General features: G+C 37.6%; 1 protein-coding gene across 9 annotated transcripts in view; it reads left to right on the plus strand.

Annotated features, from left to right (window-relative positions):
- The window catches only part of LOC132151564 (receptor-type tyrosine-protein phosphatase T-like), a 280272-nt gene that overhangs the window by 39804 nt on the left and 220433 nt on the right, over positions 1–20035 (plus strand). For all 9 annotated transcript variants that reach the window (XM_059559752.1, XM_059559755.1, XM_059559756.1 and 6 more), the window contains exon 2: positions 6915–7036. In XM_059559752.1, coding sequence (XP_059415735.1) covers positions 6915–7036 — 122 coding nt within the window. The remainder of the gene's footprint in view (positions 1–6914; positions 7037–20035) is intronic.

Here is a 20035-nt window from a genome sequence, read left to right on the forward strand (position 1 = left end):
TTATTGTATATATTATTTGTATTATATTTACATTTTTTACATTCAGTGCAATTCAGTGGGCTTTTTGTTCACCTGATATTGTCTCCCCGATGGGATTCATGGTTTGAGGTATCATTCATGTCCAAGTACCAGTTAAACGGCAAATACTTTGGGTTTCTTCAAATGCATAAGACAAAGAAAAGTTGAAAACACTGGTGTCGGAAAGTGTGTTTACATGTGAGTGTGTATAGTATGACCTCATATAACCTAAAACTCCAGGGCTGAAAACCCTTAAATGGGAAGTTTAACAACTCTTTGAAGCGTGTATTCCTCTGGCGTGTTTGTGTGTGTGTGTGTGTGTGTGTGTGTGCATATAAGCCAGCTATGGCAGTTGATTTGATAGAAACAGACAGAGATGGATGGCAATGTACTGACATATTAAAGCTGGTGTGAATGAGGGTGTGTGTTTGTGTGAGCGGCTCCGTAATAAAAACCTTCTTCTGCTGTCTGGAAAGTGTGTGTTGCTGACGTTATGAAACCTGTCATAAACATTTCCGCTACAAAATAAAATAAAAATAAATAATTGTATAAAATTAAATATTAAAAAATATAGTAATAATCATTACATATTTATATATTAAATGTTTAATATGGTTTATTTATTTTATTTGATGGTTATAGGACTATTATGTTTTTCTTCCATATGTTTATATATTCTTTCATTCTTTCATACTGTAATGCAAAAATATAGTGATCTATTATTGAAACATTTTGAAATATGTATGGTAGTATTTGTTTTATGCTGATTTAAATAAACATAATTGTAGTAATTTTTACTGTAAATAAAGTTAAATGAATTAAAATAAATAATTTACGGTAATGAACATGTAAGCAGAAAAATTTAATTACAAGAAAATGTTAATTATTTACAGAAAGCATATTACGGTATATTACGGAAAATGTGGGGGGAAATGTGCTTGATTGTCAAGAAATGAATTACACAATGCAATTCCTTAAAATAGACTATTCTTTGTGAAAATTCATTGTGTTCATGTTGATTTTATGGTGAAATTTGACACTTGAGACTCATAACATTTACACTACCAAATCATGATTTGTCATTTTTTAGAAGATGCTGAATATTTAGTATGATCATAACACATGGCATTTGAAGTTTGTGAGGATATTTGGTGTCGTGTACATTTTTGTTCTCTCATTGTCTGCCCCGGGACGAGCGAGAGAGCAAGAGGACATTTTTATTTACAACCCATCCAAAGCAGCAGAAACAGTTATTTAGAGTTGCACATGCAGACGTGTTTTACTGCCCGAAAGAGCTTTCATTTCTCTAGTAATAATTTTTTTAAGGGAAGAAAAACTGCAGGACATGCAGTTTGGGGCAGCTAATAATTTTTATTGGCAAAATGTTAAGACCTGAAGTGCAGCACTGTTACATTTGTCATTTTTAATCAGAGTGAGAGTCTCCTGAGGTGTATTCGGAGTTACCTGAAGCGGCTCTACCTTCCCTGTGTGTGAATTCTGCTGTTTCGGCTGCCAACCTCCACTTGGCCTCTGCGGAGGGGAAACAAATAATGAACTTCCAAGGACATACAGTATTGAGACTGTGAGTCTGTCTGTCTGCAGGGGAAACTCTGACAAATGCAAATACCCAAGAAAAAAGTAACAGGGATTTATGCAGCAAACATTAATTAATCTACTCACACCATTTATGCTTCAGACATTAATGATACCTCAAATTGTATGTGCTATTATTTTCCTATTCAATCAGACATACTATTGCAACTTGGCTCAGTATGAAATCACCAAAACACAGTAGTAACCACCTTGAAAATCAGAGCAACTGCCTAAAAGTGCCGCCACATTTGCAAAATTTCAGCAAATGCCTATTATAAGCAGCCTATTCACATGTCCAACTGAACCCAATGTGAAGTCTGCATAGGGAAGTATTTTGCCCTCATACAAAAATACCTGAAATGACTGCACAAATATTTGGCAAACAAAGGTAAATGCGACTGCACCTTAAGAGTGCATTAAAACCACACTCTTCTTTGTAGGGAAGGTATCCTGACCCTGTATGTCAAATATTGTACTCCAAGTATTATAGATCATTTTCTTCAGAGGAACCTGGAGAAGGAGATTTAACTTGAGCCTTTGAGGTAAAGAATCAGGCCTATTCAGCCCAGTGGGAAAGTGAGAATAATATCTGAAAGAATCCCATGTCTGCAGGAAGTTTCATCTCTGCTTATGCTTAGTGGATCAGAACAAACTAGTCAAGTTAGGCTAGTCAACTAGTACCACTAATCGAGTTTTTAAAAAAACATACATATGGCACCTGATTAATTCTGATTAATTATACATCACAAAGCACTGTAAAGGAACAAACAGCATTTGTCAGCAGAACTCCAGGGTATTGTAAAAGGTGAGAATTGTTTTTTTGACAAAAGCATGTTGTATATTCACGTGGTCTATGGGGGAAAGTGGTTTGGCATTGAAGGTCCGGTCAAAACTGCTTTTCTAGCACTGATATTTAACTCCAGAGTGTTGCAATCAAAGGTGTAAAATGTGATTTTTAGCGAGTCGCGCAAAGTGTGGATCCATGGGAGCGGGGCAGGGTACCGAACCCCATAATCCGTGTAGTGTTTTTAAAGGTGCGAAAACCTACTCGAGCAACACAACACTTCCCACTCGCGCTGGAGGAAGTGTGAATGTCTGTTGGATGCCTGTTCTTGGAGGACCTGAGTTCTGCTGTCTTTGTGTGGGTGCAGTGTGTACTAAATGAAGGAATCGCTGAGCTGTGTACAGATATGGGGACGTATGAATGAGTTAGGAACAATTAGGAAGCTGGCGTCGGGTAGGGTGGTCAATTTTATCTGCTCAAGCGTGGGTGGACTGGCACCTCATTGTACTTCTGTTATAAGTTAAACTAGGAAATCAGTGTCCATCCAGCAGGCATGGCTGCACTTGTAGCACATATGATGGATGGGAGAGATTTGCAACACACAATAGTTCTGTGGCCCGAGCGGACAAGGTTAAAGGCGGCAGGTGAGGTGGAAAAAGTTGCATTAGCTCAGATTGACGGAGCTGCTACATTGAATGAGTGACAAACTCGCTGGAGAGCGGCCGTGCGTGTTTGTGTGCTAAAAGGTGTTTGGAGACGGGAAACAAGTGAGCGTGTGATGTGGAGTTTCCTTTCTCAGTGTATGTTCGTGTTAGACCGCTCTTACTTAATTCAGAGCGACAAGCCGTGCGAGGTTGCCTTTAAAATGAGTGTGTGTGTGTATGTGTGTTTCATGGATTAAATTGGCTTGCTTGTTCCTGGTTCATGCTCTCGTCTGATCTGATTGGAGCTACCCGCTTCTGAGGAGTGGGGTTAGTTTTCTCCATGAACTCCATAATCACAACAGCAGCCCTCTCTTGCTATCAATAATATTGACAAAAAAATCTCTGGGTCATGTTCTGCATTACATTTTGAACTCTGTGACATTTTATAAAATGAATATGCTTATTTTTAAGGTAGTATTTATACAAATGGATAGAAACTTGGAAATAAGAATCTAAATGCAGACAGTTTTCCTGAAGGATGATGTCATTAGGATGATGCCTTTTGTTAATTATGGATTTTACAAAAGACTAACAGGATACAAAGTGATATTGAGGACATTAAAACAATGTTTTTGTTTGCAACATTTGGATTAGAAAAAGAACAAATGAATGATGATTTCTTTCAATACTTGTCAATACTTGTCATGTATATCTGTGGTGGATGGATTTGAATGTGGCTTGGAACAGAAAGTAAACCATATACAGATGAAGAGATATTAAACAGCACTTTGATCGTGGCATTAACAAAAGATATCTGAGCTGTAATCTTTGCTCAGTGGGGTGGACATAATCACTTTAGTTTCAAACCAACTATTTGTGTGCTCGACTGGAAATGCCGCTGGTGAGGGCCAAGAAAGTCAACATATGCTTGTGTCTAATACAGTTAAACTCTCAAACATGAACGTAACATCAGTATCTATTAACTAAGATATTAATAAAGGAAGAAATCTATACTCTTATTTCAGTAGTTAGTTCACGTAATTCTATCTGTCTGTCTGTTCTATCATCTCTATCATTCTATCGTTCTGCTTGTCGTTTTATCATTCTATCGTTCTGTCTATTGTTATATTATTCCATCATTCTGTTTCTTCTGTCTTTCTTTTTGCCTGTTGGTCTATCATTTTCTCATTCTGTCTGTCGCTCTGTTGTTTCTGTCTGTTTATTATATTTTGAAAGTAAATTAGGGGCAATTATAAGATGTATTTTTTCATGTTGCACTAAAGACCGTGAAACCTCTGATTGTGTACACGCCAGTTATTTCTCAGAGTGTAAACATACCCTTCTGTTAATCTAGCAGATGTTACCCATCCACCCCAAATCCCACTTCTTCCTTTCCTGCTCTGTGAAATCATCTCCAAGTTCATCAAGTTCTTCCTGATAGGGCTGCACGAGCGCTAGATGCGATAAACATCGTATTGACAGCGTGCCAGCGGTAGGGCATATGCCAGTGAGCTGTGAGAGGTGTGGAGGCGTGAGCAGCAGATGTGAGGGACGAGTCGAGCTCGTACTTCTGCCATGTCTACCGCTGATGAGATTGGAAACTGTTGCTTGTCTGGTGTGGGGCAACTTATCAATAATGGATCAAATTGGTAGGAAATATTAATTAGAGGAGAAATGAAGAACTTATGCCTGTTTTAGATTTGTGTGTGTTATGTGATGTCTTTAGTTCTTGTATATATTTGGATGTGAAGTGTGGTTCTAGCACATTTTAATACATTTCCATTCATTTGGATAGACACTGCCGACAGCAGATAGTATAAAAAGTAAACCTTGTTAGATATAAATGACTTAATAATCCGTGGCGGTTCATAGGACATAGAGTTCATGGAATTTATTGTGTTTTTAATAATAAAATCTTAAATGTTTAATGTCATTAACATTTTTAATGCAGTAAACTATTTTGTCATTAGTATTTTGTGATTTCTAAACAGTTGAATGAATACTTTTTGAGCTTTCGTGCACCATACAAATATAGCAAATTATTTTACTTCTGTAAGAACCATTTCAATTTCATTTATAAACACATGTGCCGTTTCAAAAGATCTTTACAGTGAAAGTTTCTCCTCAGAGTCCTTGGATTTGTGTTTGAGTTTTAACTCTGTCACTTGTTAGAGTAAACTCCCAAACTTTGTGACAGACTTTAAAAGAGGTTTCGAAAAGTCTTTGTAGATCTCTAAAGTTGATGTAAAAGGCTTTTTAACTTTAGATGCTATCAGTGATGCAGTGCTATTCTGTGAATTCAAATGTGTATGAATCCCTAAACACCCCTCATCAAACCCAAAATTCTGAACAAAAACCAATGCTATGCTAATTGTTTGACACTTTTTGATTGCGATTATGAAAACGTCATCTTTTCCCAGCATAGGCCGGGGACAAGCAGGGTGGCCGTATGAATGTGGCACACTTCAAAGGCAATTAGGAACTGATAAACTACATGAGACCTCATTTCTTCTTCTGCTGCTGTCTTACTGAACCCCAGCGGGCAGACGTCTTCCACAAAATCACGTCTTTGACTGGTTAATTTTTTCCTTCAACATATCACAAGGCTATCTGATCGCTCCCCCTGGAAAATTCTGAATATTTGACTATTATAGTTTTTTTTTTGTGGTTGTGCAACTTCTTTGAGAATACCTTTGATGTGGTTTGCGAGTCTTGCTGGTATTGTAGGATTCATCGCCTTTAGGCATTCATGGCAAATTAATTATTTTTGTAGCATTTTAATCCTCTTGTGTAGCTTAATACGTAGGGGCAAATTAAAACGGCAATGAATATTTGGTCCTTGAAATATGCAGAAATGTAAATGTAAGTATCCTGCAGGCAGAAGTTTCATCATGTTGAATCTGAGCTCTTAACATGCACACAAACCAAAGCGATTTCCGTGTTGGGTGGTACAGAAAGTATCGTCCAATCGAATAAGGCTGTCTGACACCTTCAGCCCACTCTGTAAAAATTCAGGAACGAAAATAGCCTGAAAGGAAAAGGGAAATATAAATAAATATGTGTAAAATGGATAGTTATATGCAATGTGTTGATTGGTAAATACAGCATTCCAGTAATAGTTTAGGAATTTTATTTGAAAACCTGTTCATCGGCTATTGTAGAGGCGCAAAACAATCTCAGAATTAATTACAGATTACATTTTGCCTCAAAAACAAAACTAAAATTATAATAAATTATTTTTGCATGAATAAAAGCTTTTAAGATTTTTTCATGATAGTTTCACAAAAAATTATTATGATGAACTATTATCATAATATGTCTGAACTGCTTTTTAGTTTTTTCATTGTTAATTTCATTCAGAAAATACTGCACCTGTCAAAATTAAGTTGATGTAGAAAAATGATTTATTAATAAAACGTTATAATTTAAATGTTCAGAGACTGTATTTTATTAATTTGCTTTATAATTCATAGTATTTTAATAAAAATCTGTGATTTATTTAATTATGTTGTAACTATTTCATAAAAACATTAAGTCAAGGCTGTGCTGTATTGTCACTCCACTAAACGTCATAAATAGCAATGGCCATTTAGTCATGTTTATATTCACAGTACAGCACGGCCTCTTGCAACTTACTGCTTAAATACCCCCCCCCTCTCAAAGCTACGATACAAGAAGTAGTGTAAAAACAAGTATATTTAATTAGTGCTATTTCATCCTGGCTTTCTAATCCTTAGCTCCCGGCTAGCATAAAGCTTAATGCGGTGGAAAATCATGTTTTTAGCGAAGATGAAGTAATGATGGCACTCCGTGGCTTAATCATGTTGACATATGCCATCTTCCCCTCTTCTCTCTCACGTGTGTTCTGTAGGCAGCTGTTCGTTTGAAGAGCACTACAGTAATTGCGGCTACAGCGTGGCGTTGGGGACTAATGGCTTCGCCTGGGAGCAAGTCAACACCTGGGAGAGACCCTCCATGGACGCGGCCGTTCCCACAGGTACGGAATTACACCTCCATGACACATTCTGTCCTGTTATCATTCTCTTTTTGCCTTCTGTTGAGGAATTTTTAAATGAATAGTTCACTTATGTTCATTAATGTCATTCCATACTTGTGTGCTGTCATTTGTTTTCCATGGAGCATGTGTCCAAACGGACATACAACACCATTAAAGTGCACTGTAGAGTACAACAGTCAGGTTCTGGAAGTAAAAATCTCATTCATTTTCTTCTAAGGGTAATTGATTTTTAATAATATCTCATAAACCTTTAAAGACAGACCTGCTGTGAGCTACGAGGTTGTTAATCAAATATATAGTGTATGCTTGTGTTGTAGCCATCAGTCTGCATTATTTAAACTTGTGTTTAATGATGGAACTTCTGGTGGAAAAACTAAATTACCCATGATTCTGCAAAGTAATGTCCACCAGTCAGAGAGTAATACTTGTATATTTTGCAATAAACACCAAATATATAGTTTCACTAAACACAATGAACATCTTATCTTTATATTTGTATGCGATTTTTAATTAAACTAGATCGTTTGCAAAGCTTCATGGGATTATAGTTTTTTCCCTCATTAAAGAAAAAAAAAGTTTGTAATGTGATTCACCTCAAGCTGCTTAGATTGGCACATGGCTTATAGCTCTTTAACAACAACAACAAAAAATCCCTATGGAAAAAAATGACTGGAAACTAAGGCTGCTGAAAAAGTGGGCAGACACTGTTGCACTTTATAAAAATTTTTGCATATGTTCAAAGTCTTCTAAAGCCATATGTGAGGAACAGACCAAAAAAAAAAGTTGTTCTTAAGTTTAAAGTAGTTTTATGGTATGTTTTTCTCCATTTATAGATTGATAGATATTATCAGTTGATGTTGTATGGGAAAAAACACTTCAGCATTTCTTCTTTAAGTATCAAATGGAGAAACACACATTATAAAGGTTTGGAACAGCATAAGGGTGAGAAAATAAGTCAATTTTTGGGTGATCAGCTTCTTTTCCATCTGCTATCTTTCAGCAGTTCTCAAGATCCATGTTCTTCAGTCATATCTCAGCCTCTCAATTTGTTCATGATTTTTCCCCCTCATTCTTCTCTCTGTCAGACTTTTGTTATATGGAAAAGGCACTCTAGCCTCCCGTCTGTCTTGAAGTCTGTCTCTTTCTCTCTCTGTCCTTCTCTCTTGGAAGCGAGGCAGTAGTTCACAGTGAGACAAATGGCAATCAAGTTCACTGTCACTCTCACTCAGCCATCTCCTGCAGCGCTCAGCAACCTCTGTCTCACAGCACCCTTAAAGACAATAGAGTCAGCTACACAACTGTGTCTCCCCCCGCCAGCTTATTTAACCCTCTTTGCTCCCTGCACACTACAGTACATGTGACACCAAAGCACTCCGGCTTCAAGACACTCCATTGGAAAGATGCTACATGCTTATAAATGACAATTTTGGGGGGGGGGGGGGGGGTGTACTTCTTTCAAGCCACTAAAGAAGTTTTAGATTGCTGTAGTGAAAGCACCTTTCCCAGAATTGGATGATGGTTTTCAGAAGGTGATGGTGGTTATTTAAGGCAATTGTTCTTAACAGCTGTTGTGGTTCAGATAAATATTTTTTGCTTTAAGAGCTTGAATATTGGCCTTTTTTCCTAATTATTCTTGATTTAATTTAAATAATTTAAATATTGTTTTATTATCTGTATTACTTAATTAGATTTGATGAATAAAATCTATGTATATATATGTATATGAATAATCTTTAGACCAGTGAAATTTCTCAATGGGCGTATTCTCTAATTTCTTATAGTGTTGCTCTTAGATTGTTATAGTTGTGGCTGATTAGAATAAAAACACAGATTTACTGGCTTTATGATGCTTTATTGCATCATGCCTGATTAGGTTACAGTGTTGAGTCGTCACTTGGTGTCCAAAGTCAAATCTGGGTTCTGAAGCAAAGCCAGTTGAGATGCTCTGTTTTAGGGAAACGGGGTCATCAACAGCATCAAACAAAATCCAGCCGAAGACATCAAAGTCTAGTCATTTTTCTCTATTGGGGGTACTAGCATCAGGCCCCATCTGATAAAAATACACAAGCACTCATTAATAAATAAACGGCTGAAGAAGCACCATCTGTGCATGTTGATGTCATCAGGATCTGATTGTCTAATCAGGGGAGGAAATTGGGCTGCGGCATGATCCTTCTGTCATTAAACTCTGTGGAAACGTGCAGATATCAGCCTCTTCTCTCTGATTGTAGGCGGCACTTAATACAGTGTTCAGTGAATTACACCCAGGATGCAAAAGACCTGATGAAAAGGAGTAATTGAAGAATGCTCAGAGGTTGCTCTTTAATAGCTCAGGAGACCTAATGTAGTTCTCAGTTAGGGTTTTTTGAAGTGTGCTTCTTTGCGTGACAAGTTTTATTCAGATTGCTGCCATTGTAGAGCATTGTAGAGTATGTAGAGCATTCTTTGATGATGGATTTGAGATACATTTTTATTAATATAATATAATTTAATATAATATAATATAATATAATATAATATAATATAATATAATATAATATAATATAATATAATATATCATTTTAGAACAGCCTTAAATAATTCATTTGGTTCTGATTTAAGTTTTATTACAGTAATAAATTCATCTCTGAAAATTGTTCCTAAAATTATTTAGGATAAATAAAAATGGACACAAATGAGACCATTGTTGATGTGCAGTAAATGTTTTAGTTGATATTGGCCTGGGCATCTTGGCAAGAGTGTGAGATTAGGACATTTTTACAAGGAGAAAACTCTGAGAAACATAAGATTTAAGCACGTCTCCCTTGCTTTCCATTTAGTCTCATGTATTAATAAGGAGGTCTTATTTGTGTTTTATTTTCACTATGGGCAGAGCAAGAAAAGGTGGAAGATAGAGAGAGAAAGGAGACTCAGGTGGGGATGAGGGCACCTAAATGTGTTTTTACAGGATGTGTAATGAAGCCTGTCAGTCGCCACTGTTTCGTTTTATTCCTCTGTGGACCGTGGGTCACTAGCATCAATACAACCCATTCCTCTCATTACTGCTGCTCTCTGTGGGCTAAGAGACAAGCTCTGCCAGGGAAAATACATCTGTGACTGAGATGTTGTGGCCAGGTGCACACACTCTTATTGCACTCGGAGAAGAGACCCATCATCGCTCTGATGCCACACTTTAAAATGCTATTTGAGGGAATGTGTGCAGGTACTTTTAGTTAGGGTTTTATTAGGTAGTCAAACTTGTTGCCAAAAACATCTGATTTTGGGTAGTAAAATTTTTTTTTGGGGGGGGGGGTATCCCTTTAAAGGAATATTTCACAGAAAAAAGAAAATTTGCTGAAAATGCACTCACCCTCAGGCCATGCAAGATGTAAGTGTAGATGTCTCCAGTAAAAAGTCTATCCTCTATTGTCCTTTCACATACAATTCACTAAAAGAAATGTTTAGAACTGTTTTGGACAGTTTTTGCTTGTAAACAATGCTTGATCTGTGCATATTTCTCTCTTGATTCAGATGAGATGTCTTATTCGCTGAGAAAAGCAAAATTATGAATAAAGGACTTGTATTTTAGCCGGAAACAAGAGTTGTTTGATGAATTTGTTTCTTACAGACATCCAGCTTTACAAGGCATTAACTGAAGGACCGGAGTGATGTGGATTACTTGTGGATTGTTGTGATGTTTTTATCAGCTGGACTCTCATTCTGACGGCACCCATTTACTGCAGTAGATCTATTGATGAGCAAGCATTGATCTATTCTGATAAAGAAACAAACTGCTCTACATCTTGAATGGCCTAAGGGCAAGTACATTTTCAGCAAATGTTAATTTTTGGGTGAACTATTACTTTCTGTGTAAGACAGTTCTATCTATCTCGGGTATTTTTAGATTTAGGGTGACTGGTTTGTTTTTTGAAGGAAAAGCAAAGTATCTTTTTGAATGGCCTAGACTTTGAGTTTATAGCTTAGCGATTTGTTTGATTTATAAAACGTTTTGAAATCTTTATGGACTTAATGAACTCAAAGAGGCTGTTAATTTTCAGATGTGTTACACTGTTTTGATGGACAGATGAAAGCTCTTGCTCTCCCTCTGTTTCTCATGTTTGATATTTGTCCTACTATTTTTCTCCTCTGATTGGCCGTAGCTGTCAACAAATCAGTGCCAATCCAAAGAGCTATCATTTAATCATGACCAATTATTTTGTGCGTCCACTTGGGTGTCCAATGTCCCTGTGCATAGTGTGCACCTTTAGGAATGGTAATTGAGTTTTGAATTATAGGTTACCAGGGCAGTATTGCATAAATGTGCATGTTACAGATGGTTGACGGGGGTAAATGGCATTTTTAGCCTTTCATTTTCACGTTTTCATCTTTTTTTGTTCTTTTGGATGATTTTAGGGTCCTCATGGGCAGCAGTGCTTGATTGTGTGTCTGATTTCTTTCCTCTAAGATTAGAAAGTGGGGCAGAAAAGGTTGCAATTGAAATGAAATTGACAGGGAAGGAGCCTAAGGCAAGCACCCACTTACACATCCACTTAATCATATAGACACGTATAAAATCCAGTGTTGTGGGAAGCTTCAAGACAAGGTACTCATATTTTCAAGTAGTTAAACTGTAGTCATGTTACTCTACAAGCTAATGAATTAATTTAATATTTTCTGCAATTTTAAGCTGAAAGATTTGAACAGATTTTTTCACAAAATACCCCTAATATATCTAGAAAACACATTCATTTATATAATTGATATTATTATATTATTTACGGTTTTAATTAACTTGTGGATCTCAATGAAATGTCCAAGTGAATAGATTCACTAAAATGGATCTTTTCTAAGTTTTATTAGAAAGAGCTGATATCAGTGCCTCAGTTTGCTTGGCTATAAATATTTTTCATAAATGCACAGATTTTTAAAATTTTTTTAAATATATTATTTATTATTTATTTTCAATAATATAATATTTTTATATTCATATGTATATTTAATAACGAAACATTGTTATTATTATTATAATTATTGCTTTTTTAAAATTGCATTTAAAATTTTTATTTAAATTTGCAGTTAGATTTTTTTCGCAAAATTTAGCCGGAAGTAATGGTATAAGTGAAGGTGACGTGACCCATCCGTGAAGACACACTCGGAGCAGTGGGCAGCCAATTATGCTGTTGCGCCCGGGGAGCAGTTGTGGGTTCACAGGCACCTCAGTCGTGGTATTGCCGGCCCAAAACTCAGACCCACAACCATAGGGTTAGGAGTCAACCTCTTTAGCATTAGGCCACGACTTCCCCACAACAGGCTTGCATAACAGGCTTCATTGTGTTAAGGCCAGTTTACTCCAAGAACGATAACTGTAAAGATAACTATAAATATAACTTTATTAGAATCCACATCAGCGGACGATATCGTCTGTTTATTCCAAGCATATGCTCATCTGCTGCTTTAAATTCTCAAGCTTCTTATAGCAGGATTGATTCCTGATTGATTCGTTATCTTTATAGTTATATAACTATAGTATAGTAGTCTTTAGTGTGAACAGGCCTTAAGACGTTAGTGACATTCTGCCATTTTTAGAGTTATAATAAAGGCTTATCTGGTAATTTAGAAAAAACTGAGTAGGAGGTTTTGAACATTAATCTACAGTGACTGTGATGTTACAATGCTACTCAGAGACAGATAGAGAAGATGAAGGAAGTTGGGTATCCAGTAGCGTGAATTGCCATGAATGAGTTAGAAAGATTGACCGACCAAAAGAGACAATAGACAGAAATTGAGAGTGATAAACAGAAAAAGACAGATAGAAAACGATGATGAAGAGTGCAGTGGTGGGTTTAGCAGCCTATCCCAACACACATCAGTCTTGTTTACTGATATCCAGCCTAGAATAAAGCAAAGCTCCAGCATCTAAGAGCCTCCTGCCACGAGCTGCCGGAATCAAGCTCTCACACTGGGGACCCGACTGCTAAGAGACCTCCACTTTTCCCTTCTCCCTCTACCTCTATCTTCCCTCTCGCTTATTCTGTCTCTCCCTCCCATGTCTCTCGAATTCATCGCACCTTCTGCTGACACGCTGCTTTCACTAAAGCCTCGATCGGGCCCTCTGCTGACTTACATGTCTCAGCTCTGGTTTACATGCCTCGATGAACACACTCCCAGTGATGCATTCACACTTGCAGACTCACACGCTCACACTCACTCGGTGGGATAGAATGCTGCCAGGCGGCTCAGGTCAGGTCACGAATCGGAGCTTGTGATTAACAGGACAAAAACATTCGGTGGGAAAACAGAATGCTTTTTGTTAATGCCTGCTTCGGTTGGTTGCTTGTTCTCGTCTCCCTCCTCATCTAAGCGTGATTTAGGATTTAAATAGGATAGCTTTATGATCACCTTATAGACATTGGGTGAACAATGAAATGAATAATGACACTGAATAAAACGAAATAATTGAACTATTGTATTCTGTAGCGCTACTTATAGCTAAATTGAATAAGTTTTTCGGAATTAACTTTTTGCACAGTTTTTCAACACCAAACTGACTTTATTAGAGCCGGTTTACAGCTGAATTTTAATTTGTTTCATATTTGAAGACGTTTGCATCATTGATTCTGTTATTTTCCTCTGTATTACTGTGAAGTTGTGAATCTGTATTCTATAAAGGGATATAAATTAAGGTGACTAGTGGTGACATGGAAAGGTGGATGGTATATATGCTAATGCTTTGGGTTTCTGATGTCAGTTTTATTTTAGAGTTGAATTAGAGTTGTTTTTGCCATTTAGTTTTAATAGGTTCAGTTTAGATTCTACTTTTAGGTTTAGACTTTTTAAACATCTTGCAATATGTTGTTATAGAAAGTGAAATATTTTATCCTTTAGGATTACCAAAAACCTAATTCCTTATGATGTGATTGCTTTAATAAATCTAAATTAGGACATTTTGATTTAATGAACTGACCTGTTCACCCTTCAGTTTCTTGAAGCTTGGGAGCATGAATTCACTTTGCATTAATTTCTGTGTGGCTTAAAACCATTGCAGCATTGAACGTTTATGTGTGTACAGACAGCACCGCGCTCGGAGAGACAGCTGTCCTGGAGCTGCCCAGAACGGTGAATGATATTTGTTCGGAAGCATGGTTTGATGCATACAATAACCAGTTTTCCATCCAACTCATTTGTATTTAGGGATGTCAATATTCGATCATTTTTATGATTGATCGTCGTTTAAATTAACGATCAATTAATAACCTTAATGCTGCAAAATGCTTCTGCAGCGGTACTATTATTATGTGCAAAAGCCACTTGGAAAAAATATATATATTACCTGTTTTATATATTTAATACTTGGTCAGTTTATTGATTTGTTTGGTTAACTTTGGATACATTTTTTATTTTAATACCGTGCAGTGCACACAAAATTAAGATTCGAGAGATGGTTCAAGTCGGTGCTCAATAAATGATGATAAGTTTAGAAATGTTGTGCATCCACTTATTAGTAGTGTGACATTTTAGCATGCAAATGAAGGGCAAAACTTCAAGATATTGGCCCTAAAAATCGGCAGCACATATCGGCCATCGGCTGACCCTGAACTCTTAACATCGGCATCGGCATCGGCTATAGAAAAACCCATATCGGTCGATCTCTATTACTAAGGAAGATGTGTTAACTAACCAGTATGTAATACAATTTTATGATTGTGTTACGTAACCGTTAGCTAATCAATAACTAATATATTCTGTCATACCTCCTGAAGAACTACTATTAATTATCCACTAGTTAAGGTTCAAGAAAAATAACTCTCTAAATAACTCTGTAAGAACAAATCGGAGGCCTTGATCGTGCTTTAAGAAAAGCATGTACTGCAAAGTTGGACAGGATTGCAAGAAACTGCTGTAATCATACCATAATGAATCACATAGGTCATTCAATTCTTATATAAAGCTGAGGAGCATTTTCAGTGAATGAAGATGCTGTATGGGAGTTCTGCAGACATGCAATATCTATGTGTACATAGGGCAGCATATTTAAAGAAGATATTACTGGAAAACCTGCAATGAAAACAGGTTTATTGGTCTAGAAAATTAACATAATATAATATTAATATATTTTATATATCCAGTATATTAATGTGTTAAAATAACAGAAAATATGTAGTCACTAAAGAATTTCCCATTTATGCTCTTTTTGCAAATGCAGTATTTTAAATTTAAAAATATTATTATTTTTTTTAATAATAATTGTGGTTAAAATCCTTATCCAGAGCTCATAAATGACTGGAAAAGTCACGGAAATGTATTAATCAAAAGATGTGACAACACGGAAGTTCATGTCAGAGATATAAAGGTGTTTCATGGATATTTTTAAATGTGTGATTTCCAGGCCTAGAAAAGCCACCAAAAGTAATTTCAATAATAAATATAGATGTGTATTTTTTCTACTAATGCTCATATTTAGTTGTCTAGAAATTGTCCTCTAAATAAATGACTGGAAATGTCACAGGAAATCATTGGTCGAAAGTTGGGGAAACACTGAAGTTTATATCAAATATTCTGCACTGTAATTAAGCGGAAACAGTGGTTTGCTAATTTTTCGGGTTTTGCAGACATGGATGATGAATCACACACATCTGCCATCGACAGTTTCAGTTTTTCTATGCAAAATACTGTGTAATGTTACTTTTAAAAGTAGCCAATGTTATTGAATTATGAAAAGTTACAAAGTTATTATATTATATATTATTACTATTTACTATTACTATTATTATTACTGTGTTAACCTAACTGAGGCTTGTTATAGCACTTATATTTCATTGCTCTTTTTGTTGTTTTTGGTTGCTTCCACTGTCCTCATTTGTAAGTCGCTCTGGATAAAAGCGTCTGCTAAATGAATAAATGTAAATGTAAATGTATATTCAGTACAACCGCTCCCTATACGTATGTAAACAGTTTGCATAGGGCAAAGGATTTTGCAGAATTTTGTGTAGGATTTTTCACCTCATGTTCATTAGCATACTATCACAATTCAGTAAATACTCCTCACCAAATCAGTTAACTCTCTTCACATTACATCTGTTTGAAATGATTTTATGAGACAATGCACCTTATGTTCCACCAAATTTCATTCATGGGAGCCATTTCTTCACTGGAATAGTTTAATCTGAAATAATGCGACCAGAAAGATTACATTGGGCTGGCAGAGAGAAGGGCATAATTAATTTGATGGAGACTTAATAAATGCAGGGTGACATATGAGGCACTGCGAGGCATACTTAATGAGAGCGGGAATAAAAACGAGAGACAGAGAGAGAATGAGAGAGAGCAAAGATGTTCTTTTGTCTCTCTCTACAGAATGTGAAGCAGACAGCAGAGCTCCGGGCGGTGAGAGGGCCACTTTACAGCTGAAATTAAATACCGCAAGAGAGCCTCGACTCTGAACAGTTGAACCCAGCAGATCTATACTGATCCTTGAGCTGAAGTGTAGTTACCTCAGTCTCTCTGCCAACAAAGTTTGGGTCCAGCATATGGCAAAGGCCTTATCAGTGGTCTTAAGAAGTGTTAGTTAGCAACTGCCAATATGTACCTTAGCCACAGTACCTATGATAATCTTGTAACCCTGATATTGTGTCTGCTTCATATATAACCCCAAAAATCAAAAGAAAGTAACAAGAGGTTAAATTGTGTAATTTGTAGTAAGTAAGATTACATTGACTTTATTTTCACATCTATTTTTATCTCTTTTTTTGTATCTTATAGTTTAATTGTATATTTCTCTCTTTTTTAATATTAATCATCATCATCATTTTTATTAGTCATAAGCACACACACACACACACCCACACACATATTTTTTCCGCCCAAATGGCGCAGTCCTAGTTGAAACGTACAAACTGTCTGGGTCATAACTCATGCCGAAAATCTAAATAAATAAATATTTTCAGAACAATAAAGATTACATGTATCTAATGTAATGAAAATTGTCTGGATGCATTGCGTTAATGTGAAATTGGAAGGGAAATTCTCAGTTTTACATTACCGCATTATGTGAAATTGAACTGACCTAAAAAAGTATTTTTCTTGATGTAAAAAAAAAAAAAAGTTAAATTATTATTTTTTTATTTCAATGTTATTCTTTTGAATTTGGGGTAAAATATGATGTTGTTACTTCACTAGTACATCTGTGAGATCATCTGGACTGTGTACTTTGTGTATGAACAACTTTTGACAAAAATCCATCAATTCTTGTAATTAATTAGCCTGAAAGCCAAATTGGTACATTATTATGGAATTCAACTGATGTACGGTCATCTAATCAGTGTTTGAGAGCAATCTCATCTCATCATTGCACAGAGTATTAGGCTGTTCGTGTTGTGCACCTTTTGTTATGTCTCGCTTACTGCCTCCTAACGTAATGCTTAATGACTATTCATTATAGGACAGCCACAAGGCTTGTAAGTGCCTATTATGTGTAAATTGTGTGTGCGAGTGTGTACTAGAGTAGTTATGCTTGTAGTACAGAAAGCTGGGAGGGCCAAACAAAACAATCAAACTCGGCAGATGTTTTGCCAGAGAAAGGGACACCCTCCGGTTTCATTTCCTCCCTACTCCTTTTAGAATGTCTTGCCAATAGTATTACAACTTCATTATAGGAGTTCAAATCACAGAAATAGTGTTTCCAGCTAAAAGGAGCATTTATTTTGCCCTTAGATCTCTGTTCTTTGTGGGCTTTTTTTCTACAGCCCAGCAGTAGCTTCGTATATCACAACATAAGCCTCATTCTATAGGGCTTGCTTAGCTGCTACAAGTCATTTATCGTAAGCCTTTGTCCTGCATTAACATTTTGTTAGCCAGCCCTGTTATCTTCTTTTCAGTGTGTTGGTTCACGTGTGCATTCAGACTGTAACCATTGCTTATCAGCAGATATAATATGGTGGTTCCGGGTGAATGCTCTTTTTGTCCTCCTTGCAATCAGACCCTGGCATGGCCCTTGTTGACGGAGCATTTCTCTCCAACCCTGGGAATAATGAAGGCTCATCTGAAAGCTTCATTCCAGAGTGGCTGTCCAAAACCACCAGGCTTGGGTGTATGAGTGATATTGAATAGACCCTCTGAAAGCACCAACCTTTTCTTCTGCCAAATCAACAACAGATTTCACTTTTGCTGCTACCTTGGTTACAATTATGCATCTGCCCCCCCCCCCCCCCCCAGCTTTTTTTTCTTACCTCTATCTCTCTTTCGCTCTCTCTGTTTAGCACAGTTGTTGTGTTAGCGTAAGGTCAACTGCCTCGGCGTGCTTTGAATCATTCTCGTTTCACAGTAATGTCTGCGTTTGGAAGCTTGCAGCCTTCGGGGAAAGACTGAGATGCCATATTTGATATTTTGCAGAAAATGAATCATTCAATATGTCTCAGATTTAATGAACTTTTCTCTAGAATACATTTCACCATCCAATGCTCATATATTTGCCCCATTGCAGTTTTTTAGCCTGTCTTTGTTGTAATATTGTATGTTTTTTTTTTCAAAATACAATAAATTGTTCCACCACTTACTTTTTCACTGCAGAAAAAAAAACACCTTTTGGAATCTTATTTTTTAACAGTGTATAGAAGTTGGAAAACTCACTTTAACCAGTTTTCTTCTTTAAAAAACGTACTCGGTTACTAAACGTAACCTCGGTTCTCTCTAGAAGAGCGAACGAGTACTGCGTCTTAGCTAAGACGCTACGGGAAAAGTCTCTTTTCACGAAATACTGAAGCAAAAAATTATCCTTAATTTTGTATTTTTGTAAAGCGCATTTGCAGCAGTACACAGCCATAGGCGAGACGGCTCGCTCGCTCACTGGCTTGTTCTGCGGCAACTGCACAGCCTATCGAGCGCAGGCTGATGCAACATCAGACCAATAAGGGCGCTTCGCGCCCTTCTTGCCACTTCCCGCCGAAACGGGTGTGGCCCAACCTATAAAAGGAGCTCGAAAAGGCTGACTCACCTGATTTATTTCATCGCCGAAGCGAACCAGAGTGAATCGTACGCACGGCAGAGAACGCAGTACTCGTTCGCTCTTCTAGGGAGAACCGAGGTTACGTTTAGTAACCGAGTACGTTCTCTTACGAGAGCTCTCTCGTACTGCGTCTTAGCTAAGACGCTACGGGAACCCGATGTAAAACGCCGTGCGCGCAGGGATCACACACCGATAAACCTGAAGCAACGCCCAGGATTTACAGTGCACAGTCACCTGAGGGACTCACAGAGAGTCCGGGACAGAAAAAAGGGGGAAAAACCCTCCGTCCCATATCTAGCAGCATCCGTAGATGCGGCAATATGACATCACACAGCCGAGGCAAGGCCTGACCAATGTGGCAATGCGGGTCTTACGCAATAGTGCCCATATAACAGTCGGCAGCGCCTAGCGCTCATGAATTCAGAATTCCCCTCAGGGCCCTGATTCTTCTATACCGACAGCAGCCTTGCTTGCAAGGCGGGAACCTCCAGGTTATAGAACCTGATAAATGTAGACGGCGAGGCCCAACCCGCCGCCATACATATATCCTGCAAGGAGATCCCAGTAGACCACGCCCACGATGAGGCGACGCCTCTTGTGGAGTGTGCTCTGACGCCCAACGGGCACTGAAGGCCCCTGGAAGCATAAGCTAACGCTATGGCGTCAACTATCCATCTGGATAGAGTCTGTCTCGAAACAGCCATTCCTTTGGAACGTCCACCGAATGAGACAAATAGCTGCTCCGTCTGCCGAAAGGCAGCAGAGCGAGACACATAAGCTCTTAAAACCCTGACAGGGCAAAGAAGACTCGAGTCTCCATCCCCCCCTGACACCGGCAGGGCAGACAGGGCAATAACCTGAGCCCGAAACGGTGTGCTGAGGGATTTCGGCACATAACCGTGCCTAGGTTTGAGTATGACCCTTGAGTCATTGGGCCCAAACTCCAAGCACGACTGGCTCACCGAGAGCGCGTGCAAATCACCCACACGCTTCACAGA

The sequence above is a fragment of the Carassius carassius genome, chromosome 10, assembly GCF_963082965.1.
Source record: "Carassius carassius chromosome 10, fCarCar2.1, whole genome shotgun sequence".
NCBI lineage: Eukaryota > Metazoa > Chordata > Actinopteri > Cypriniformes > Cyprinidae > Carassius > Carassius carassius.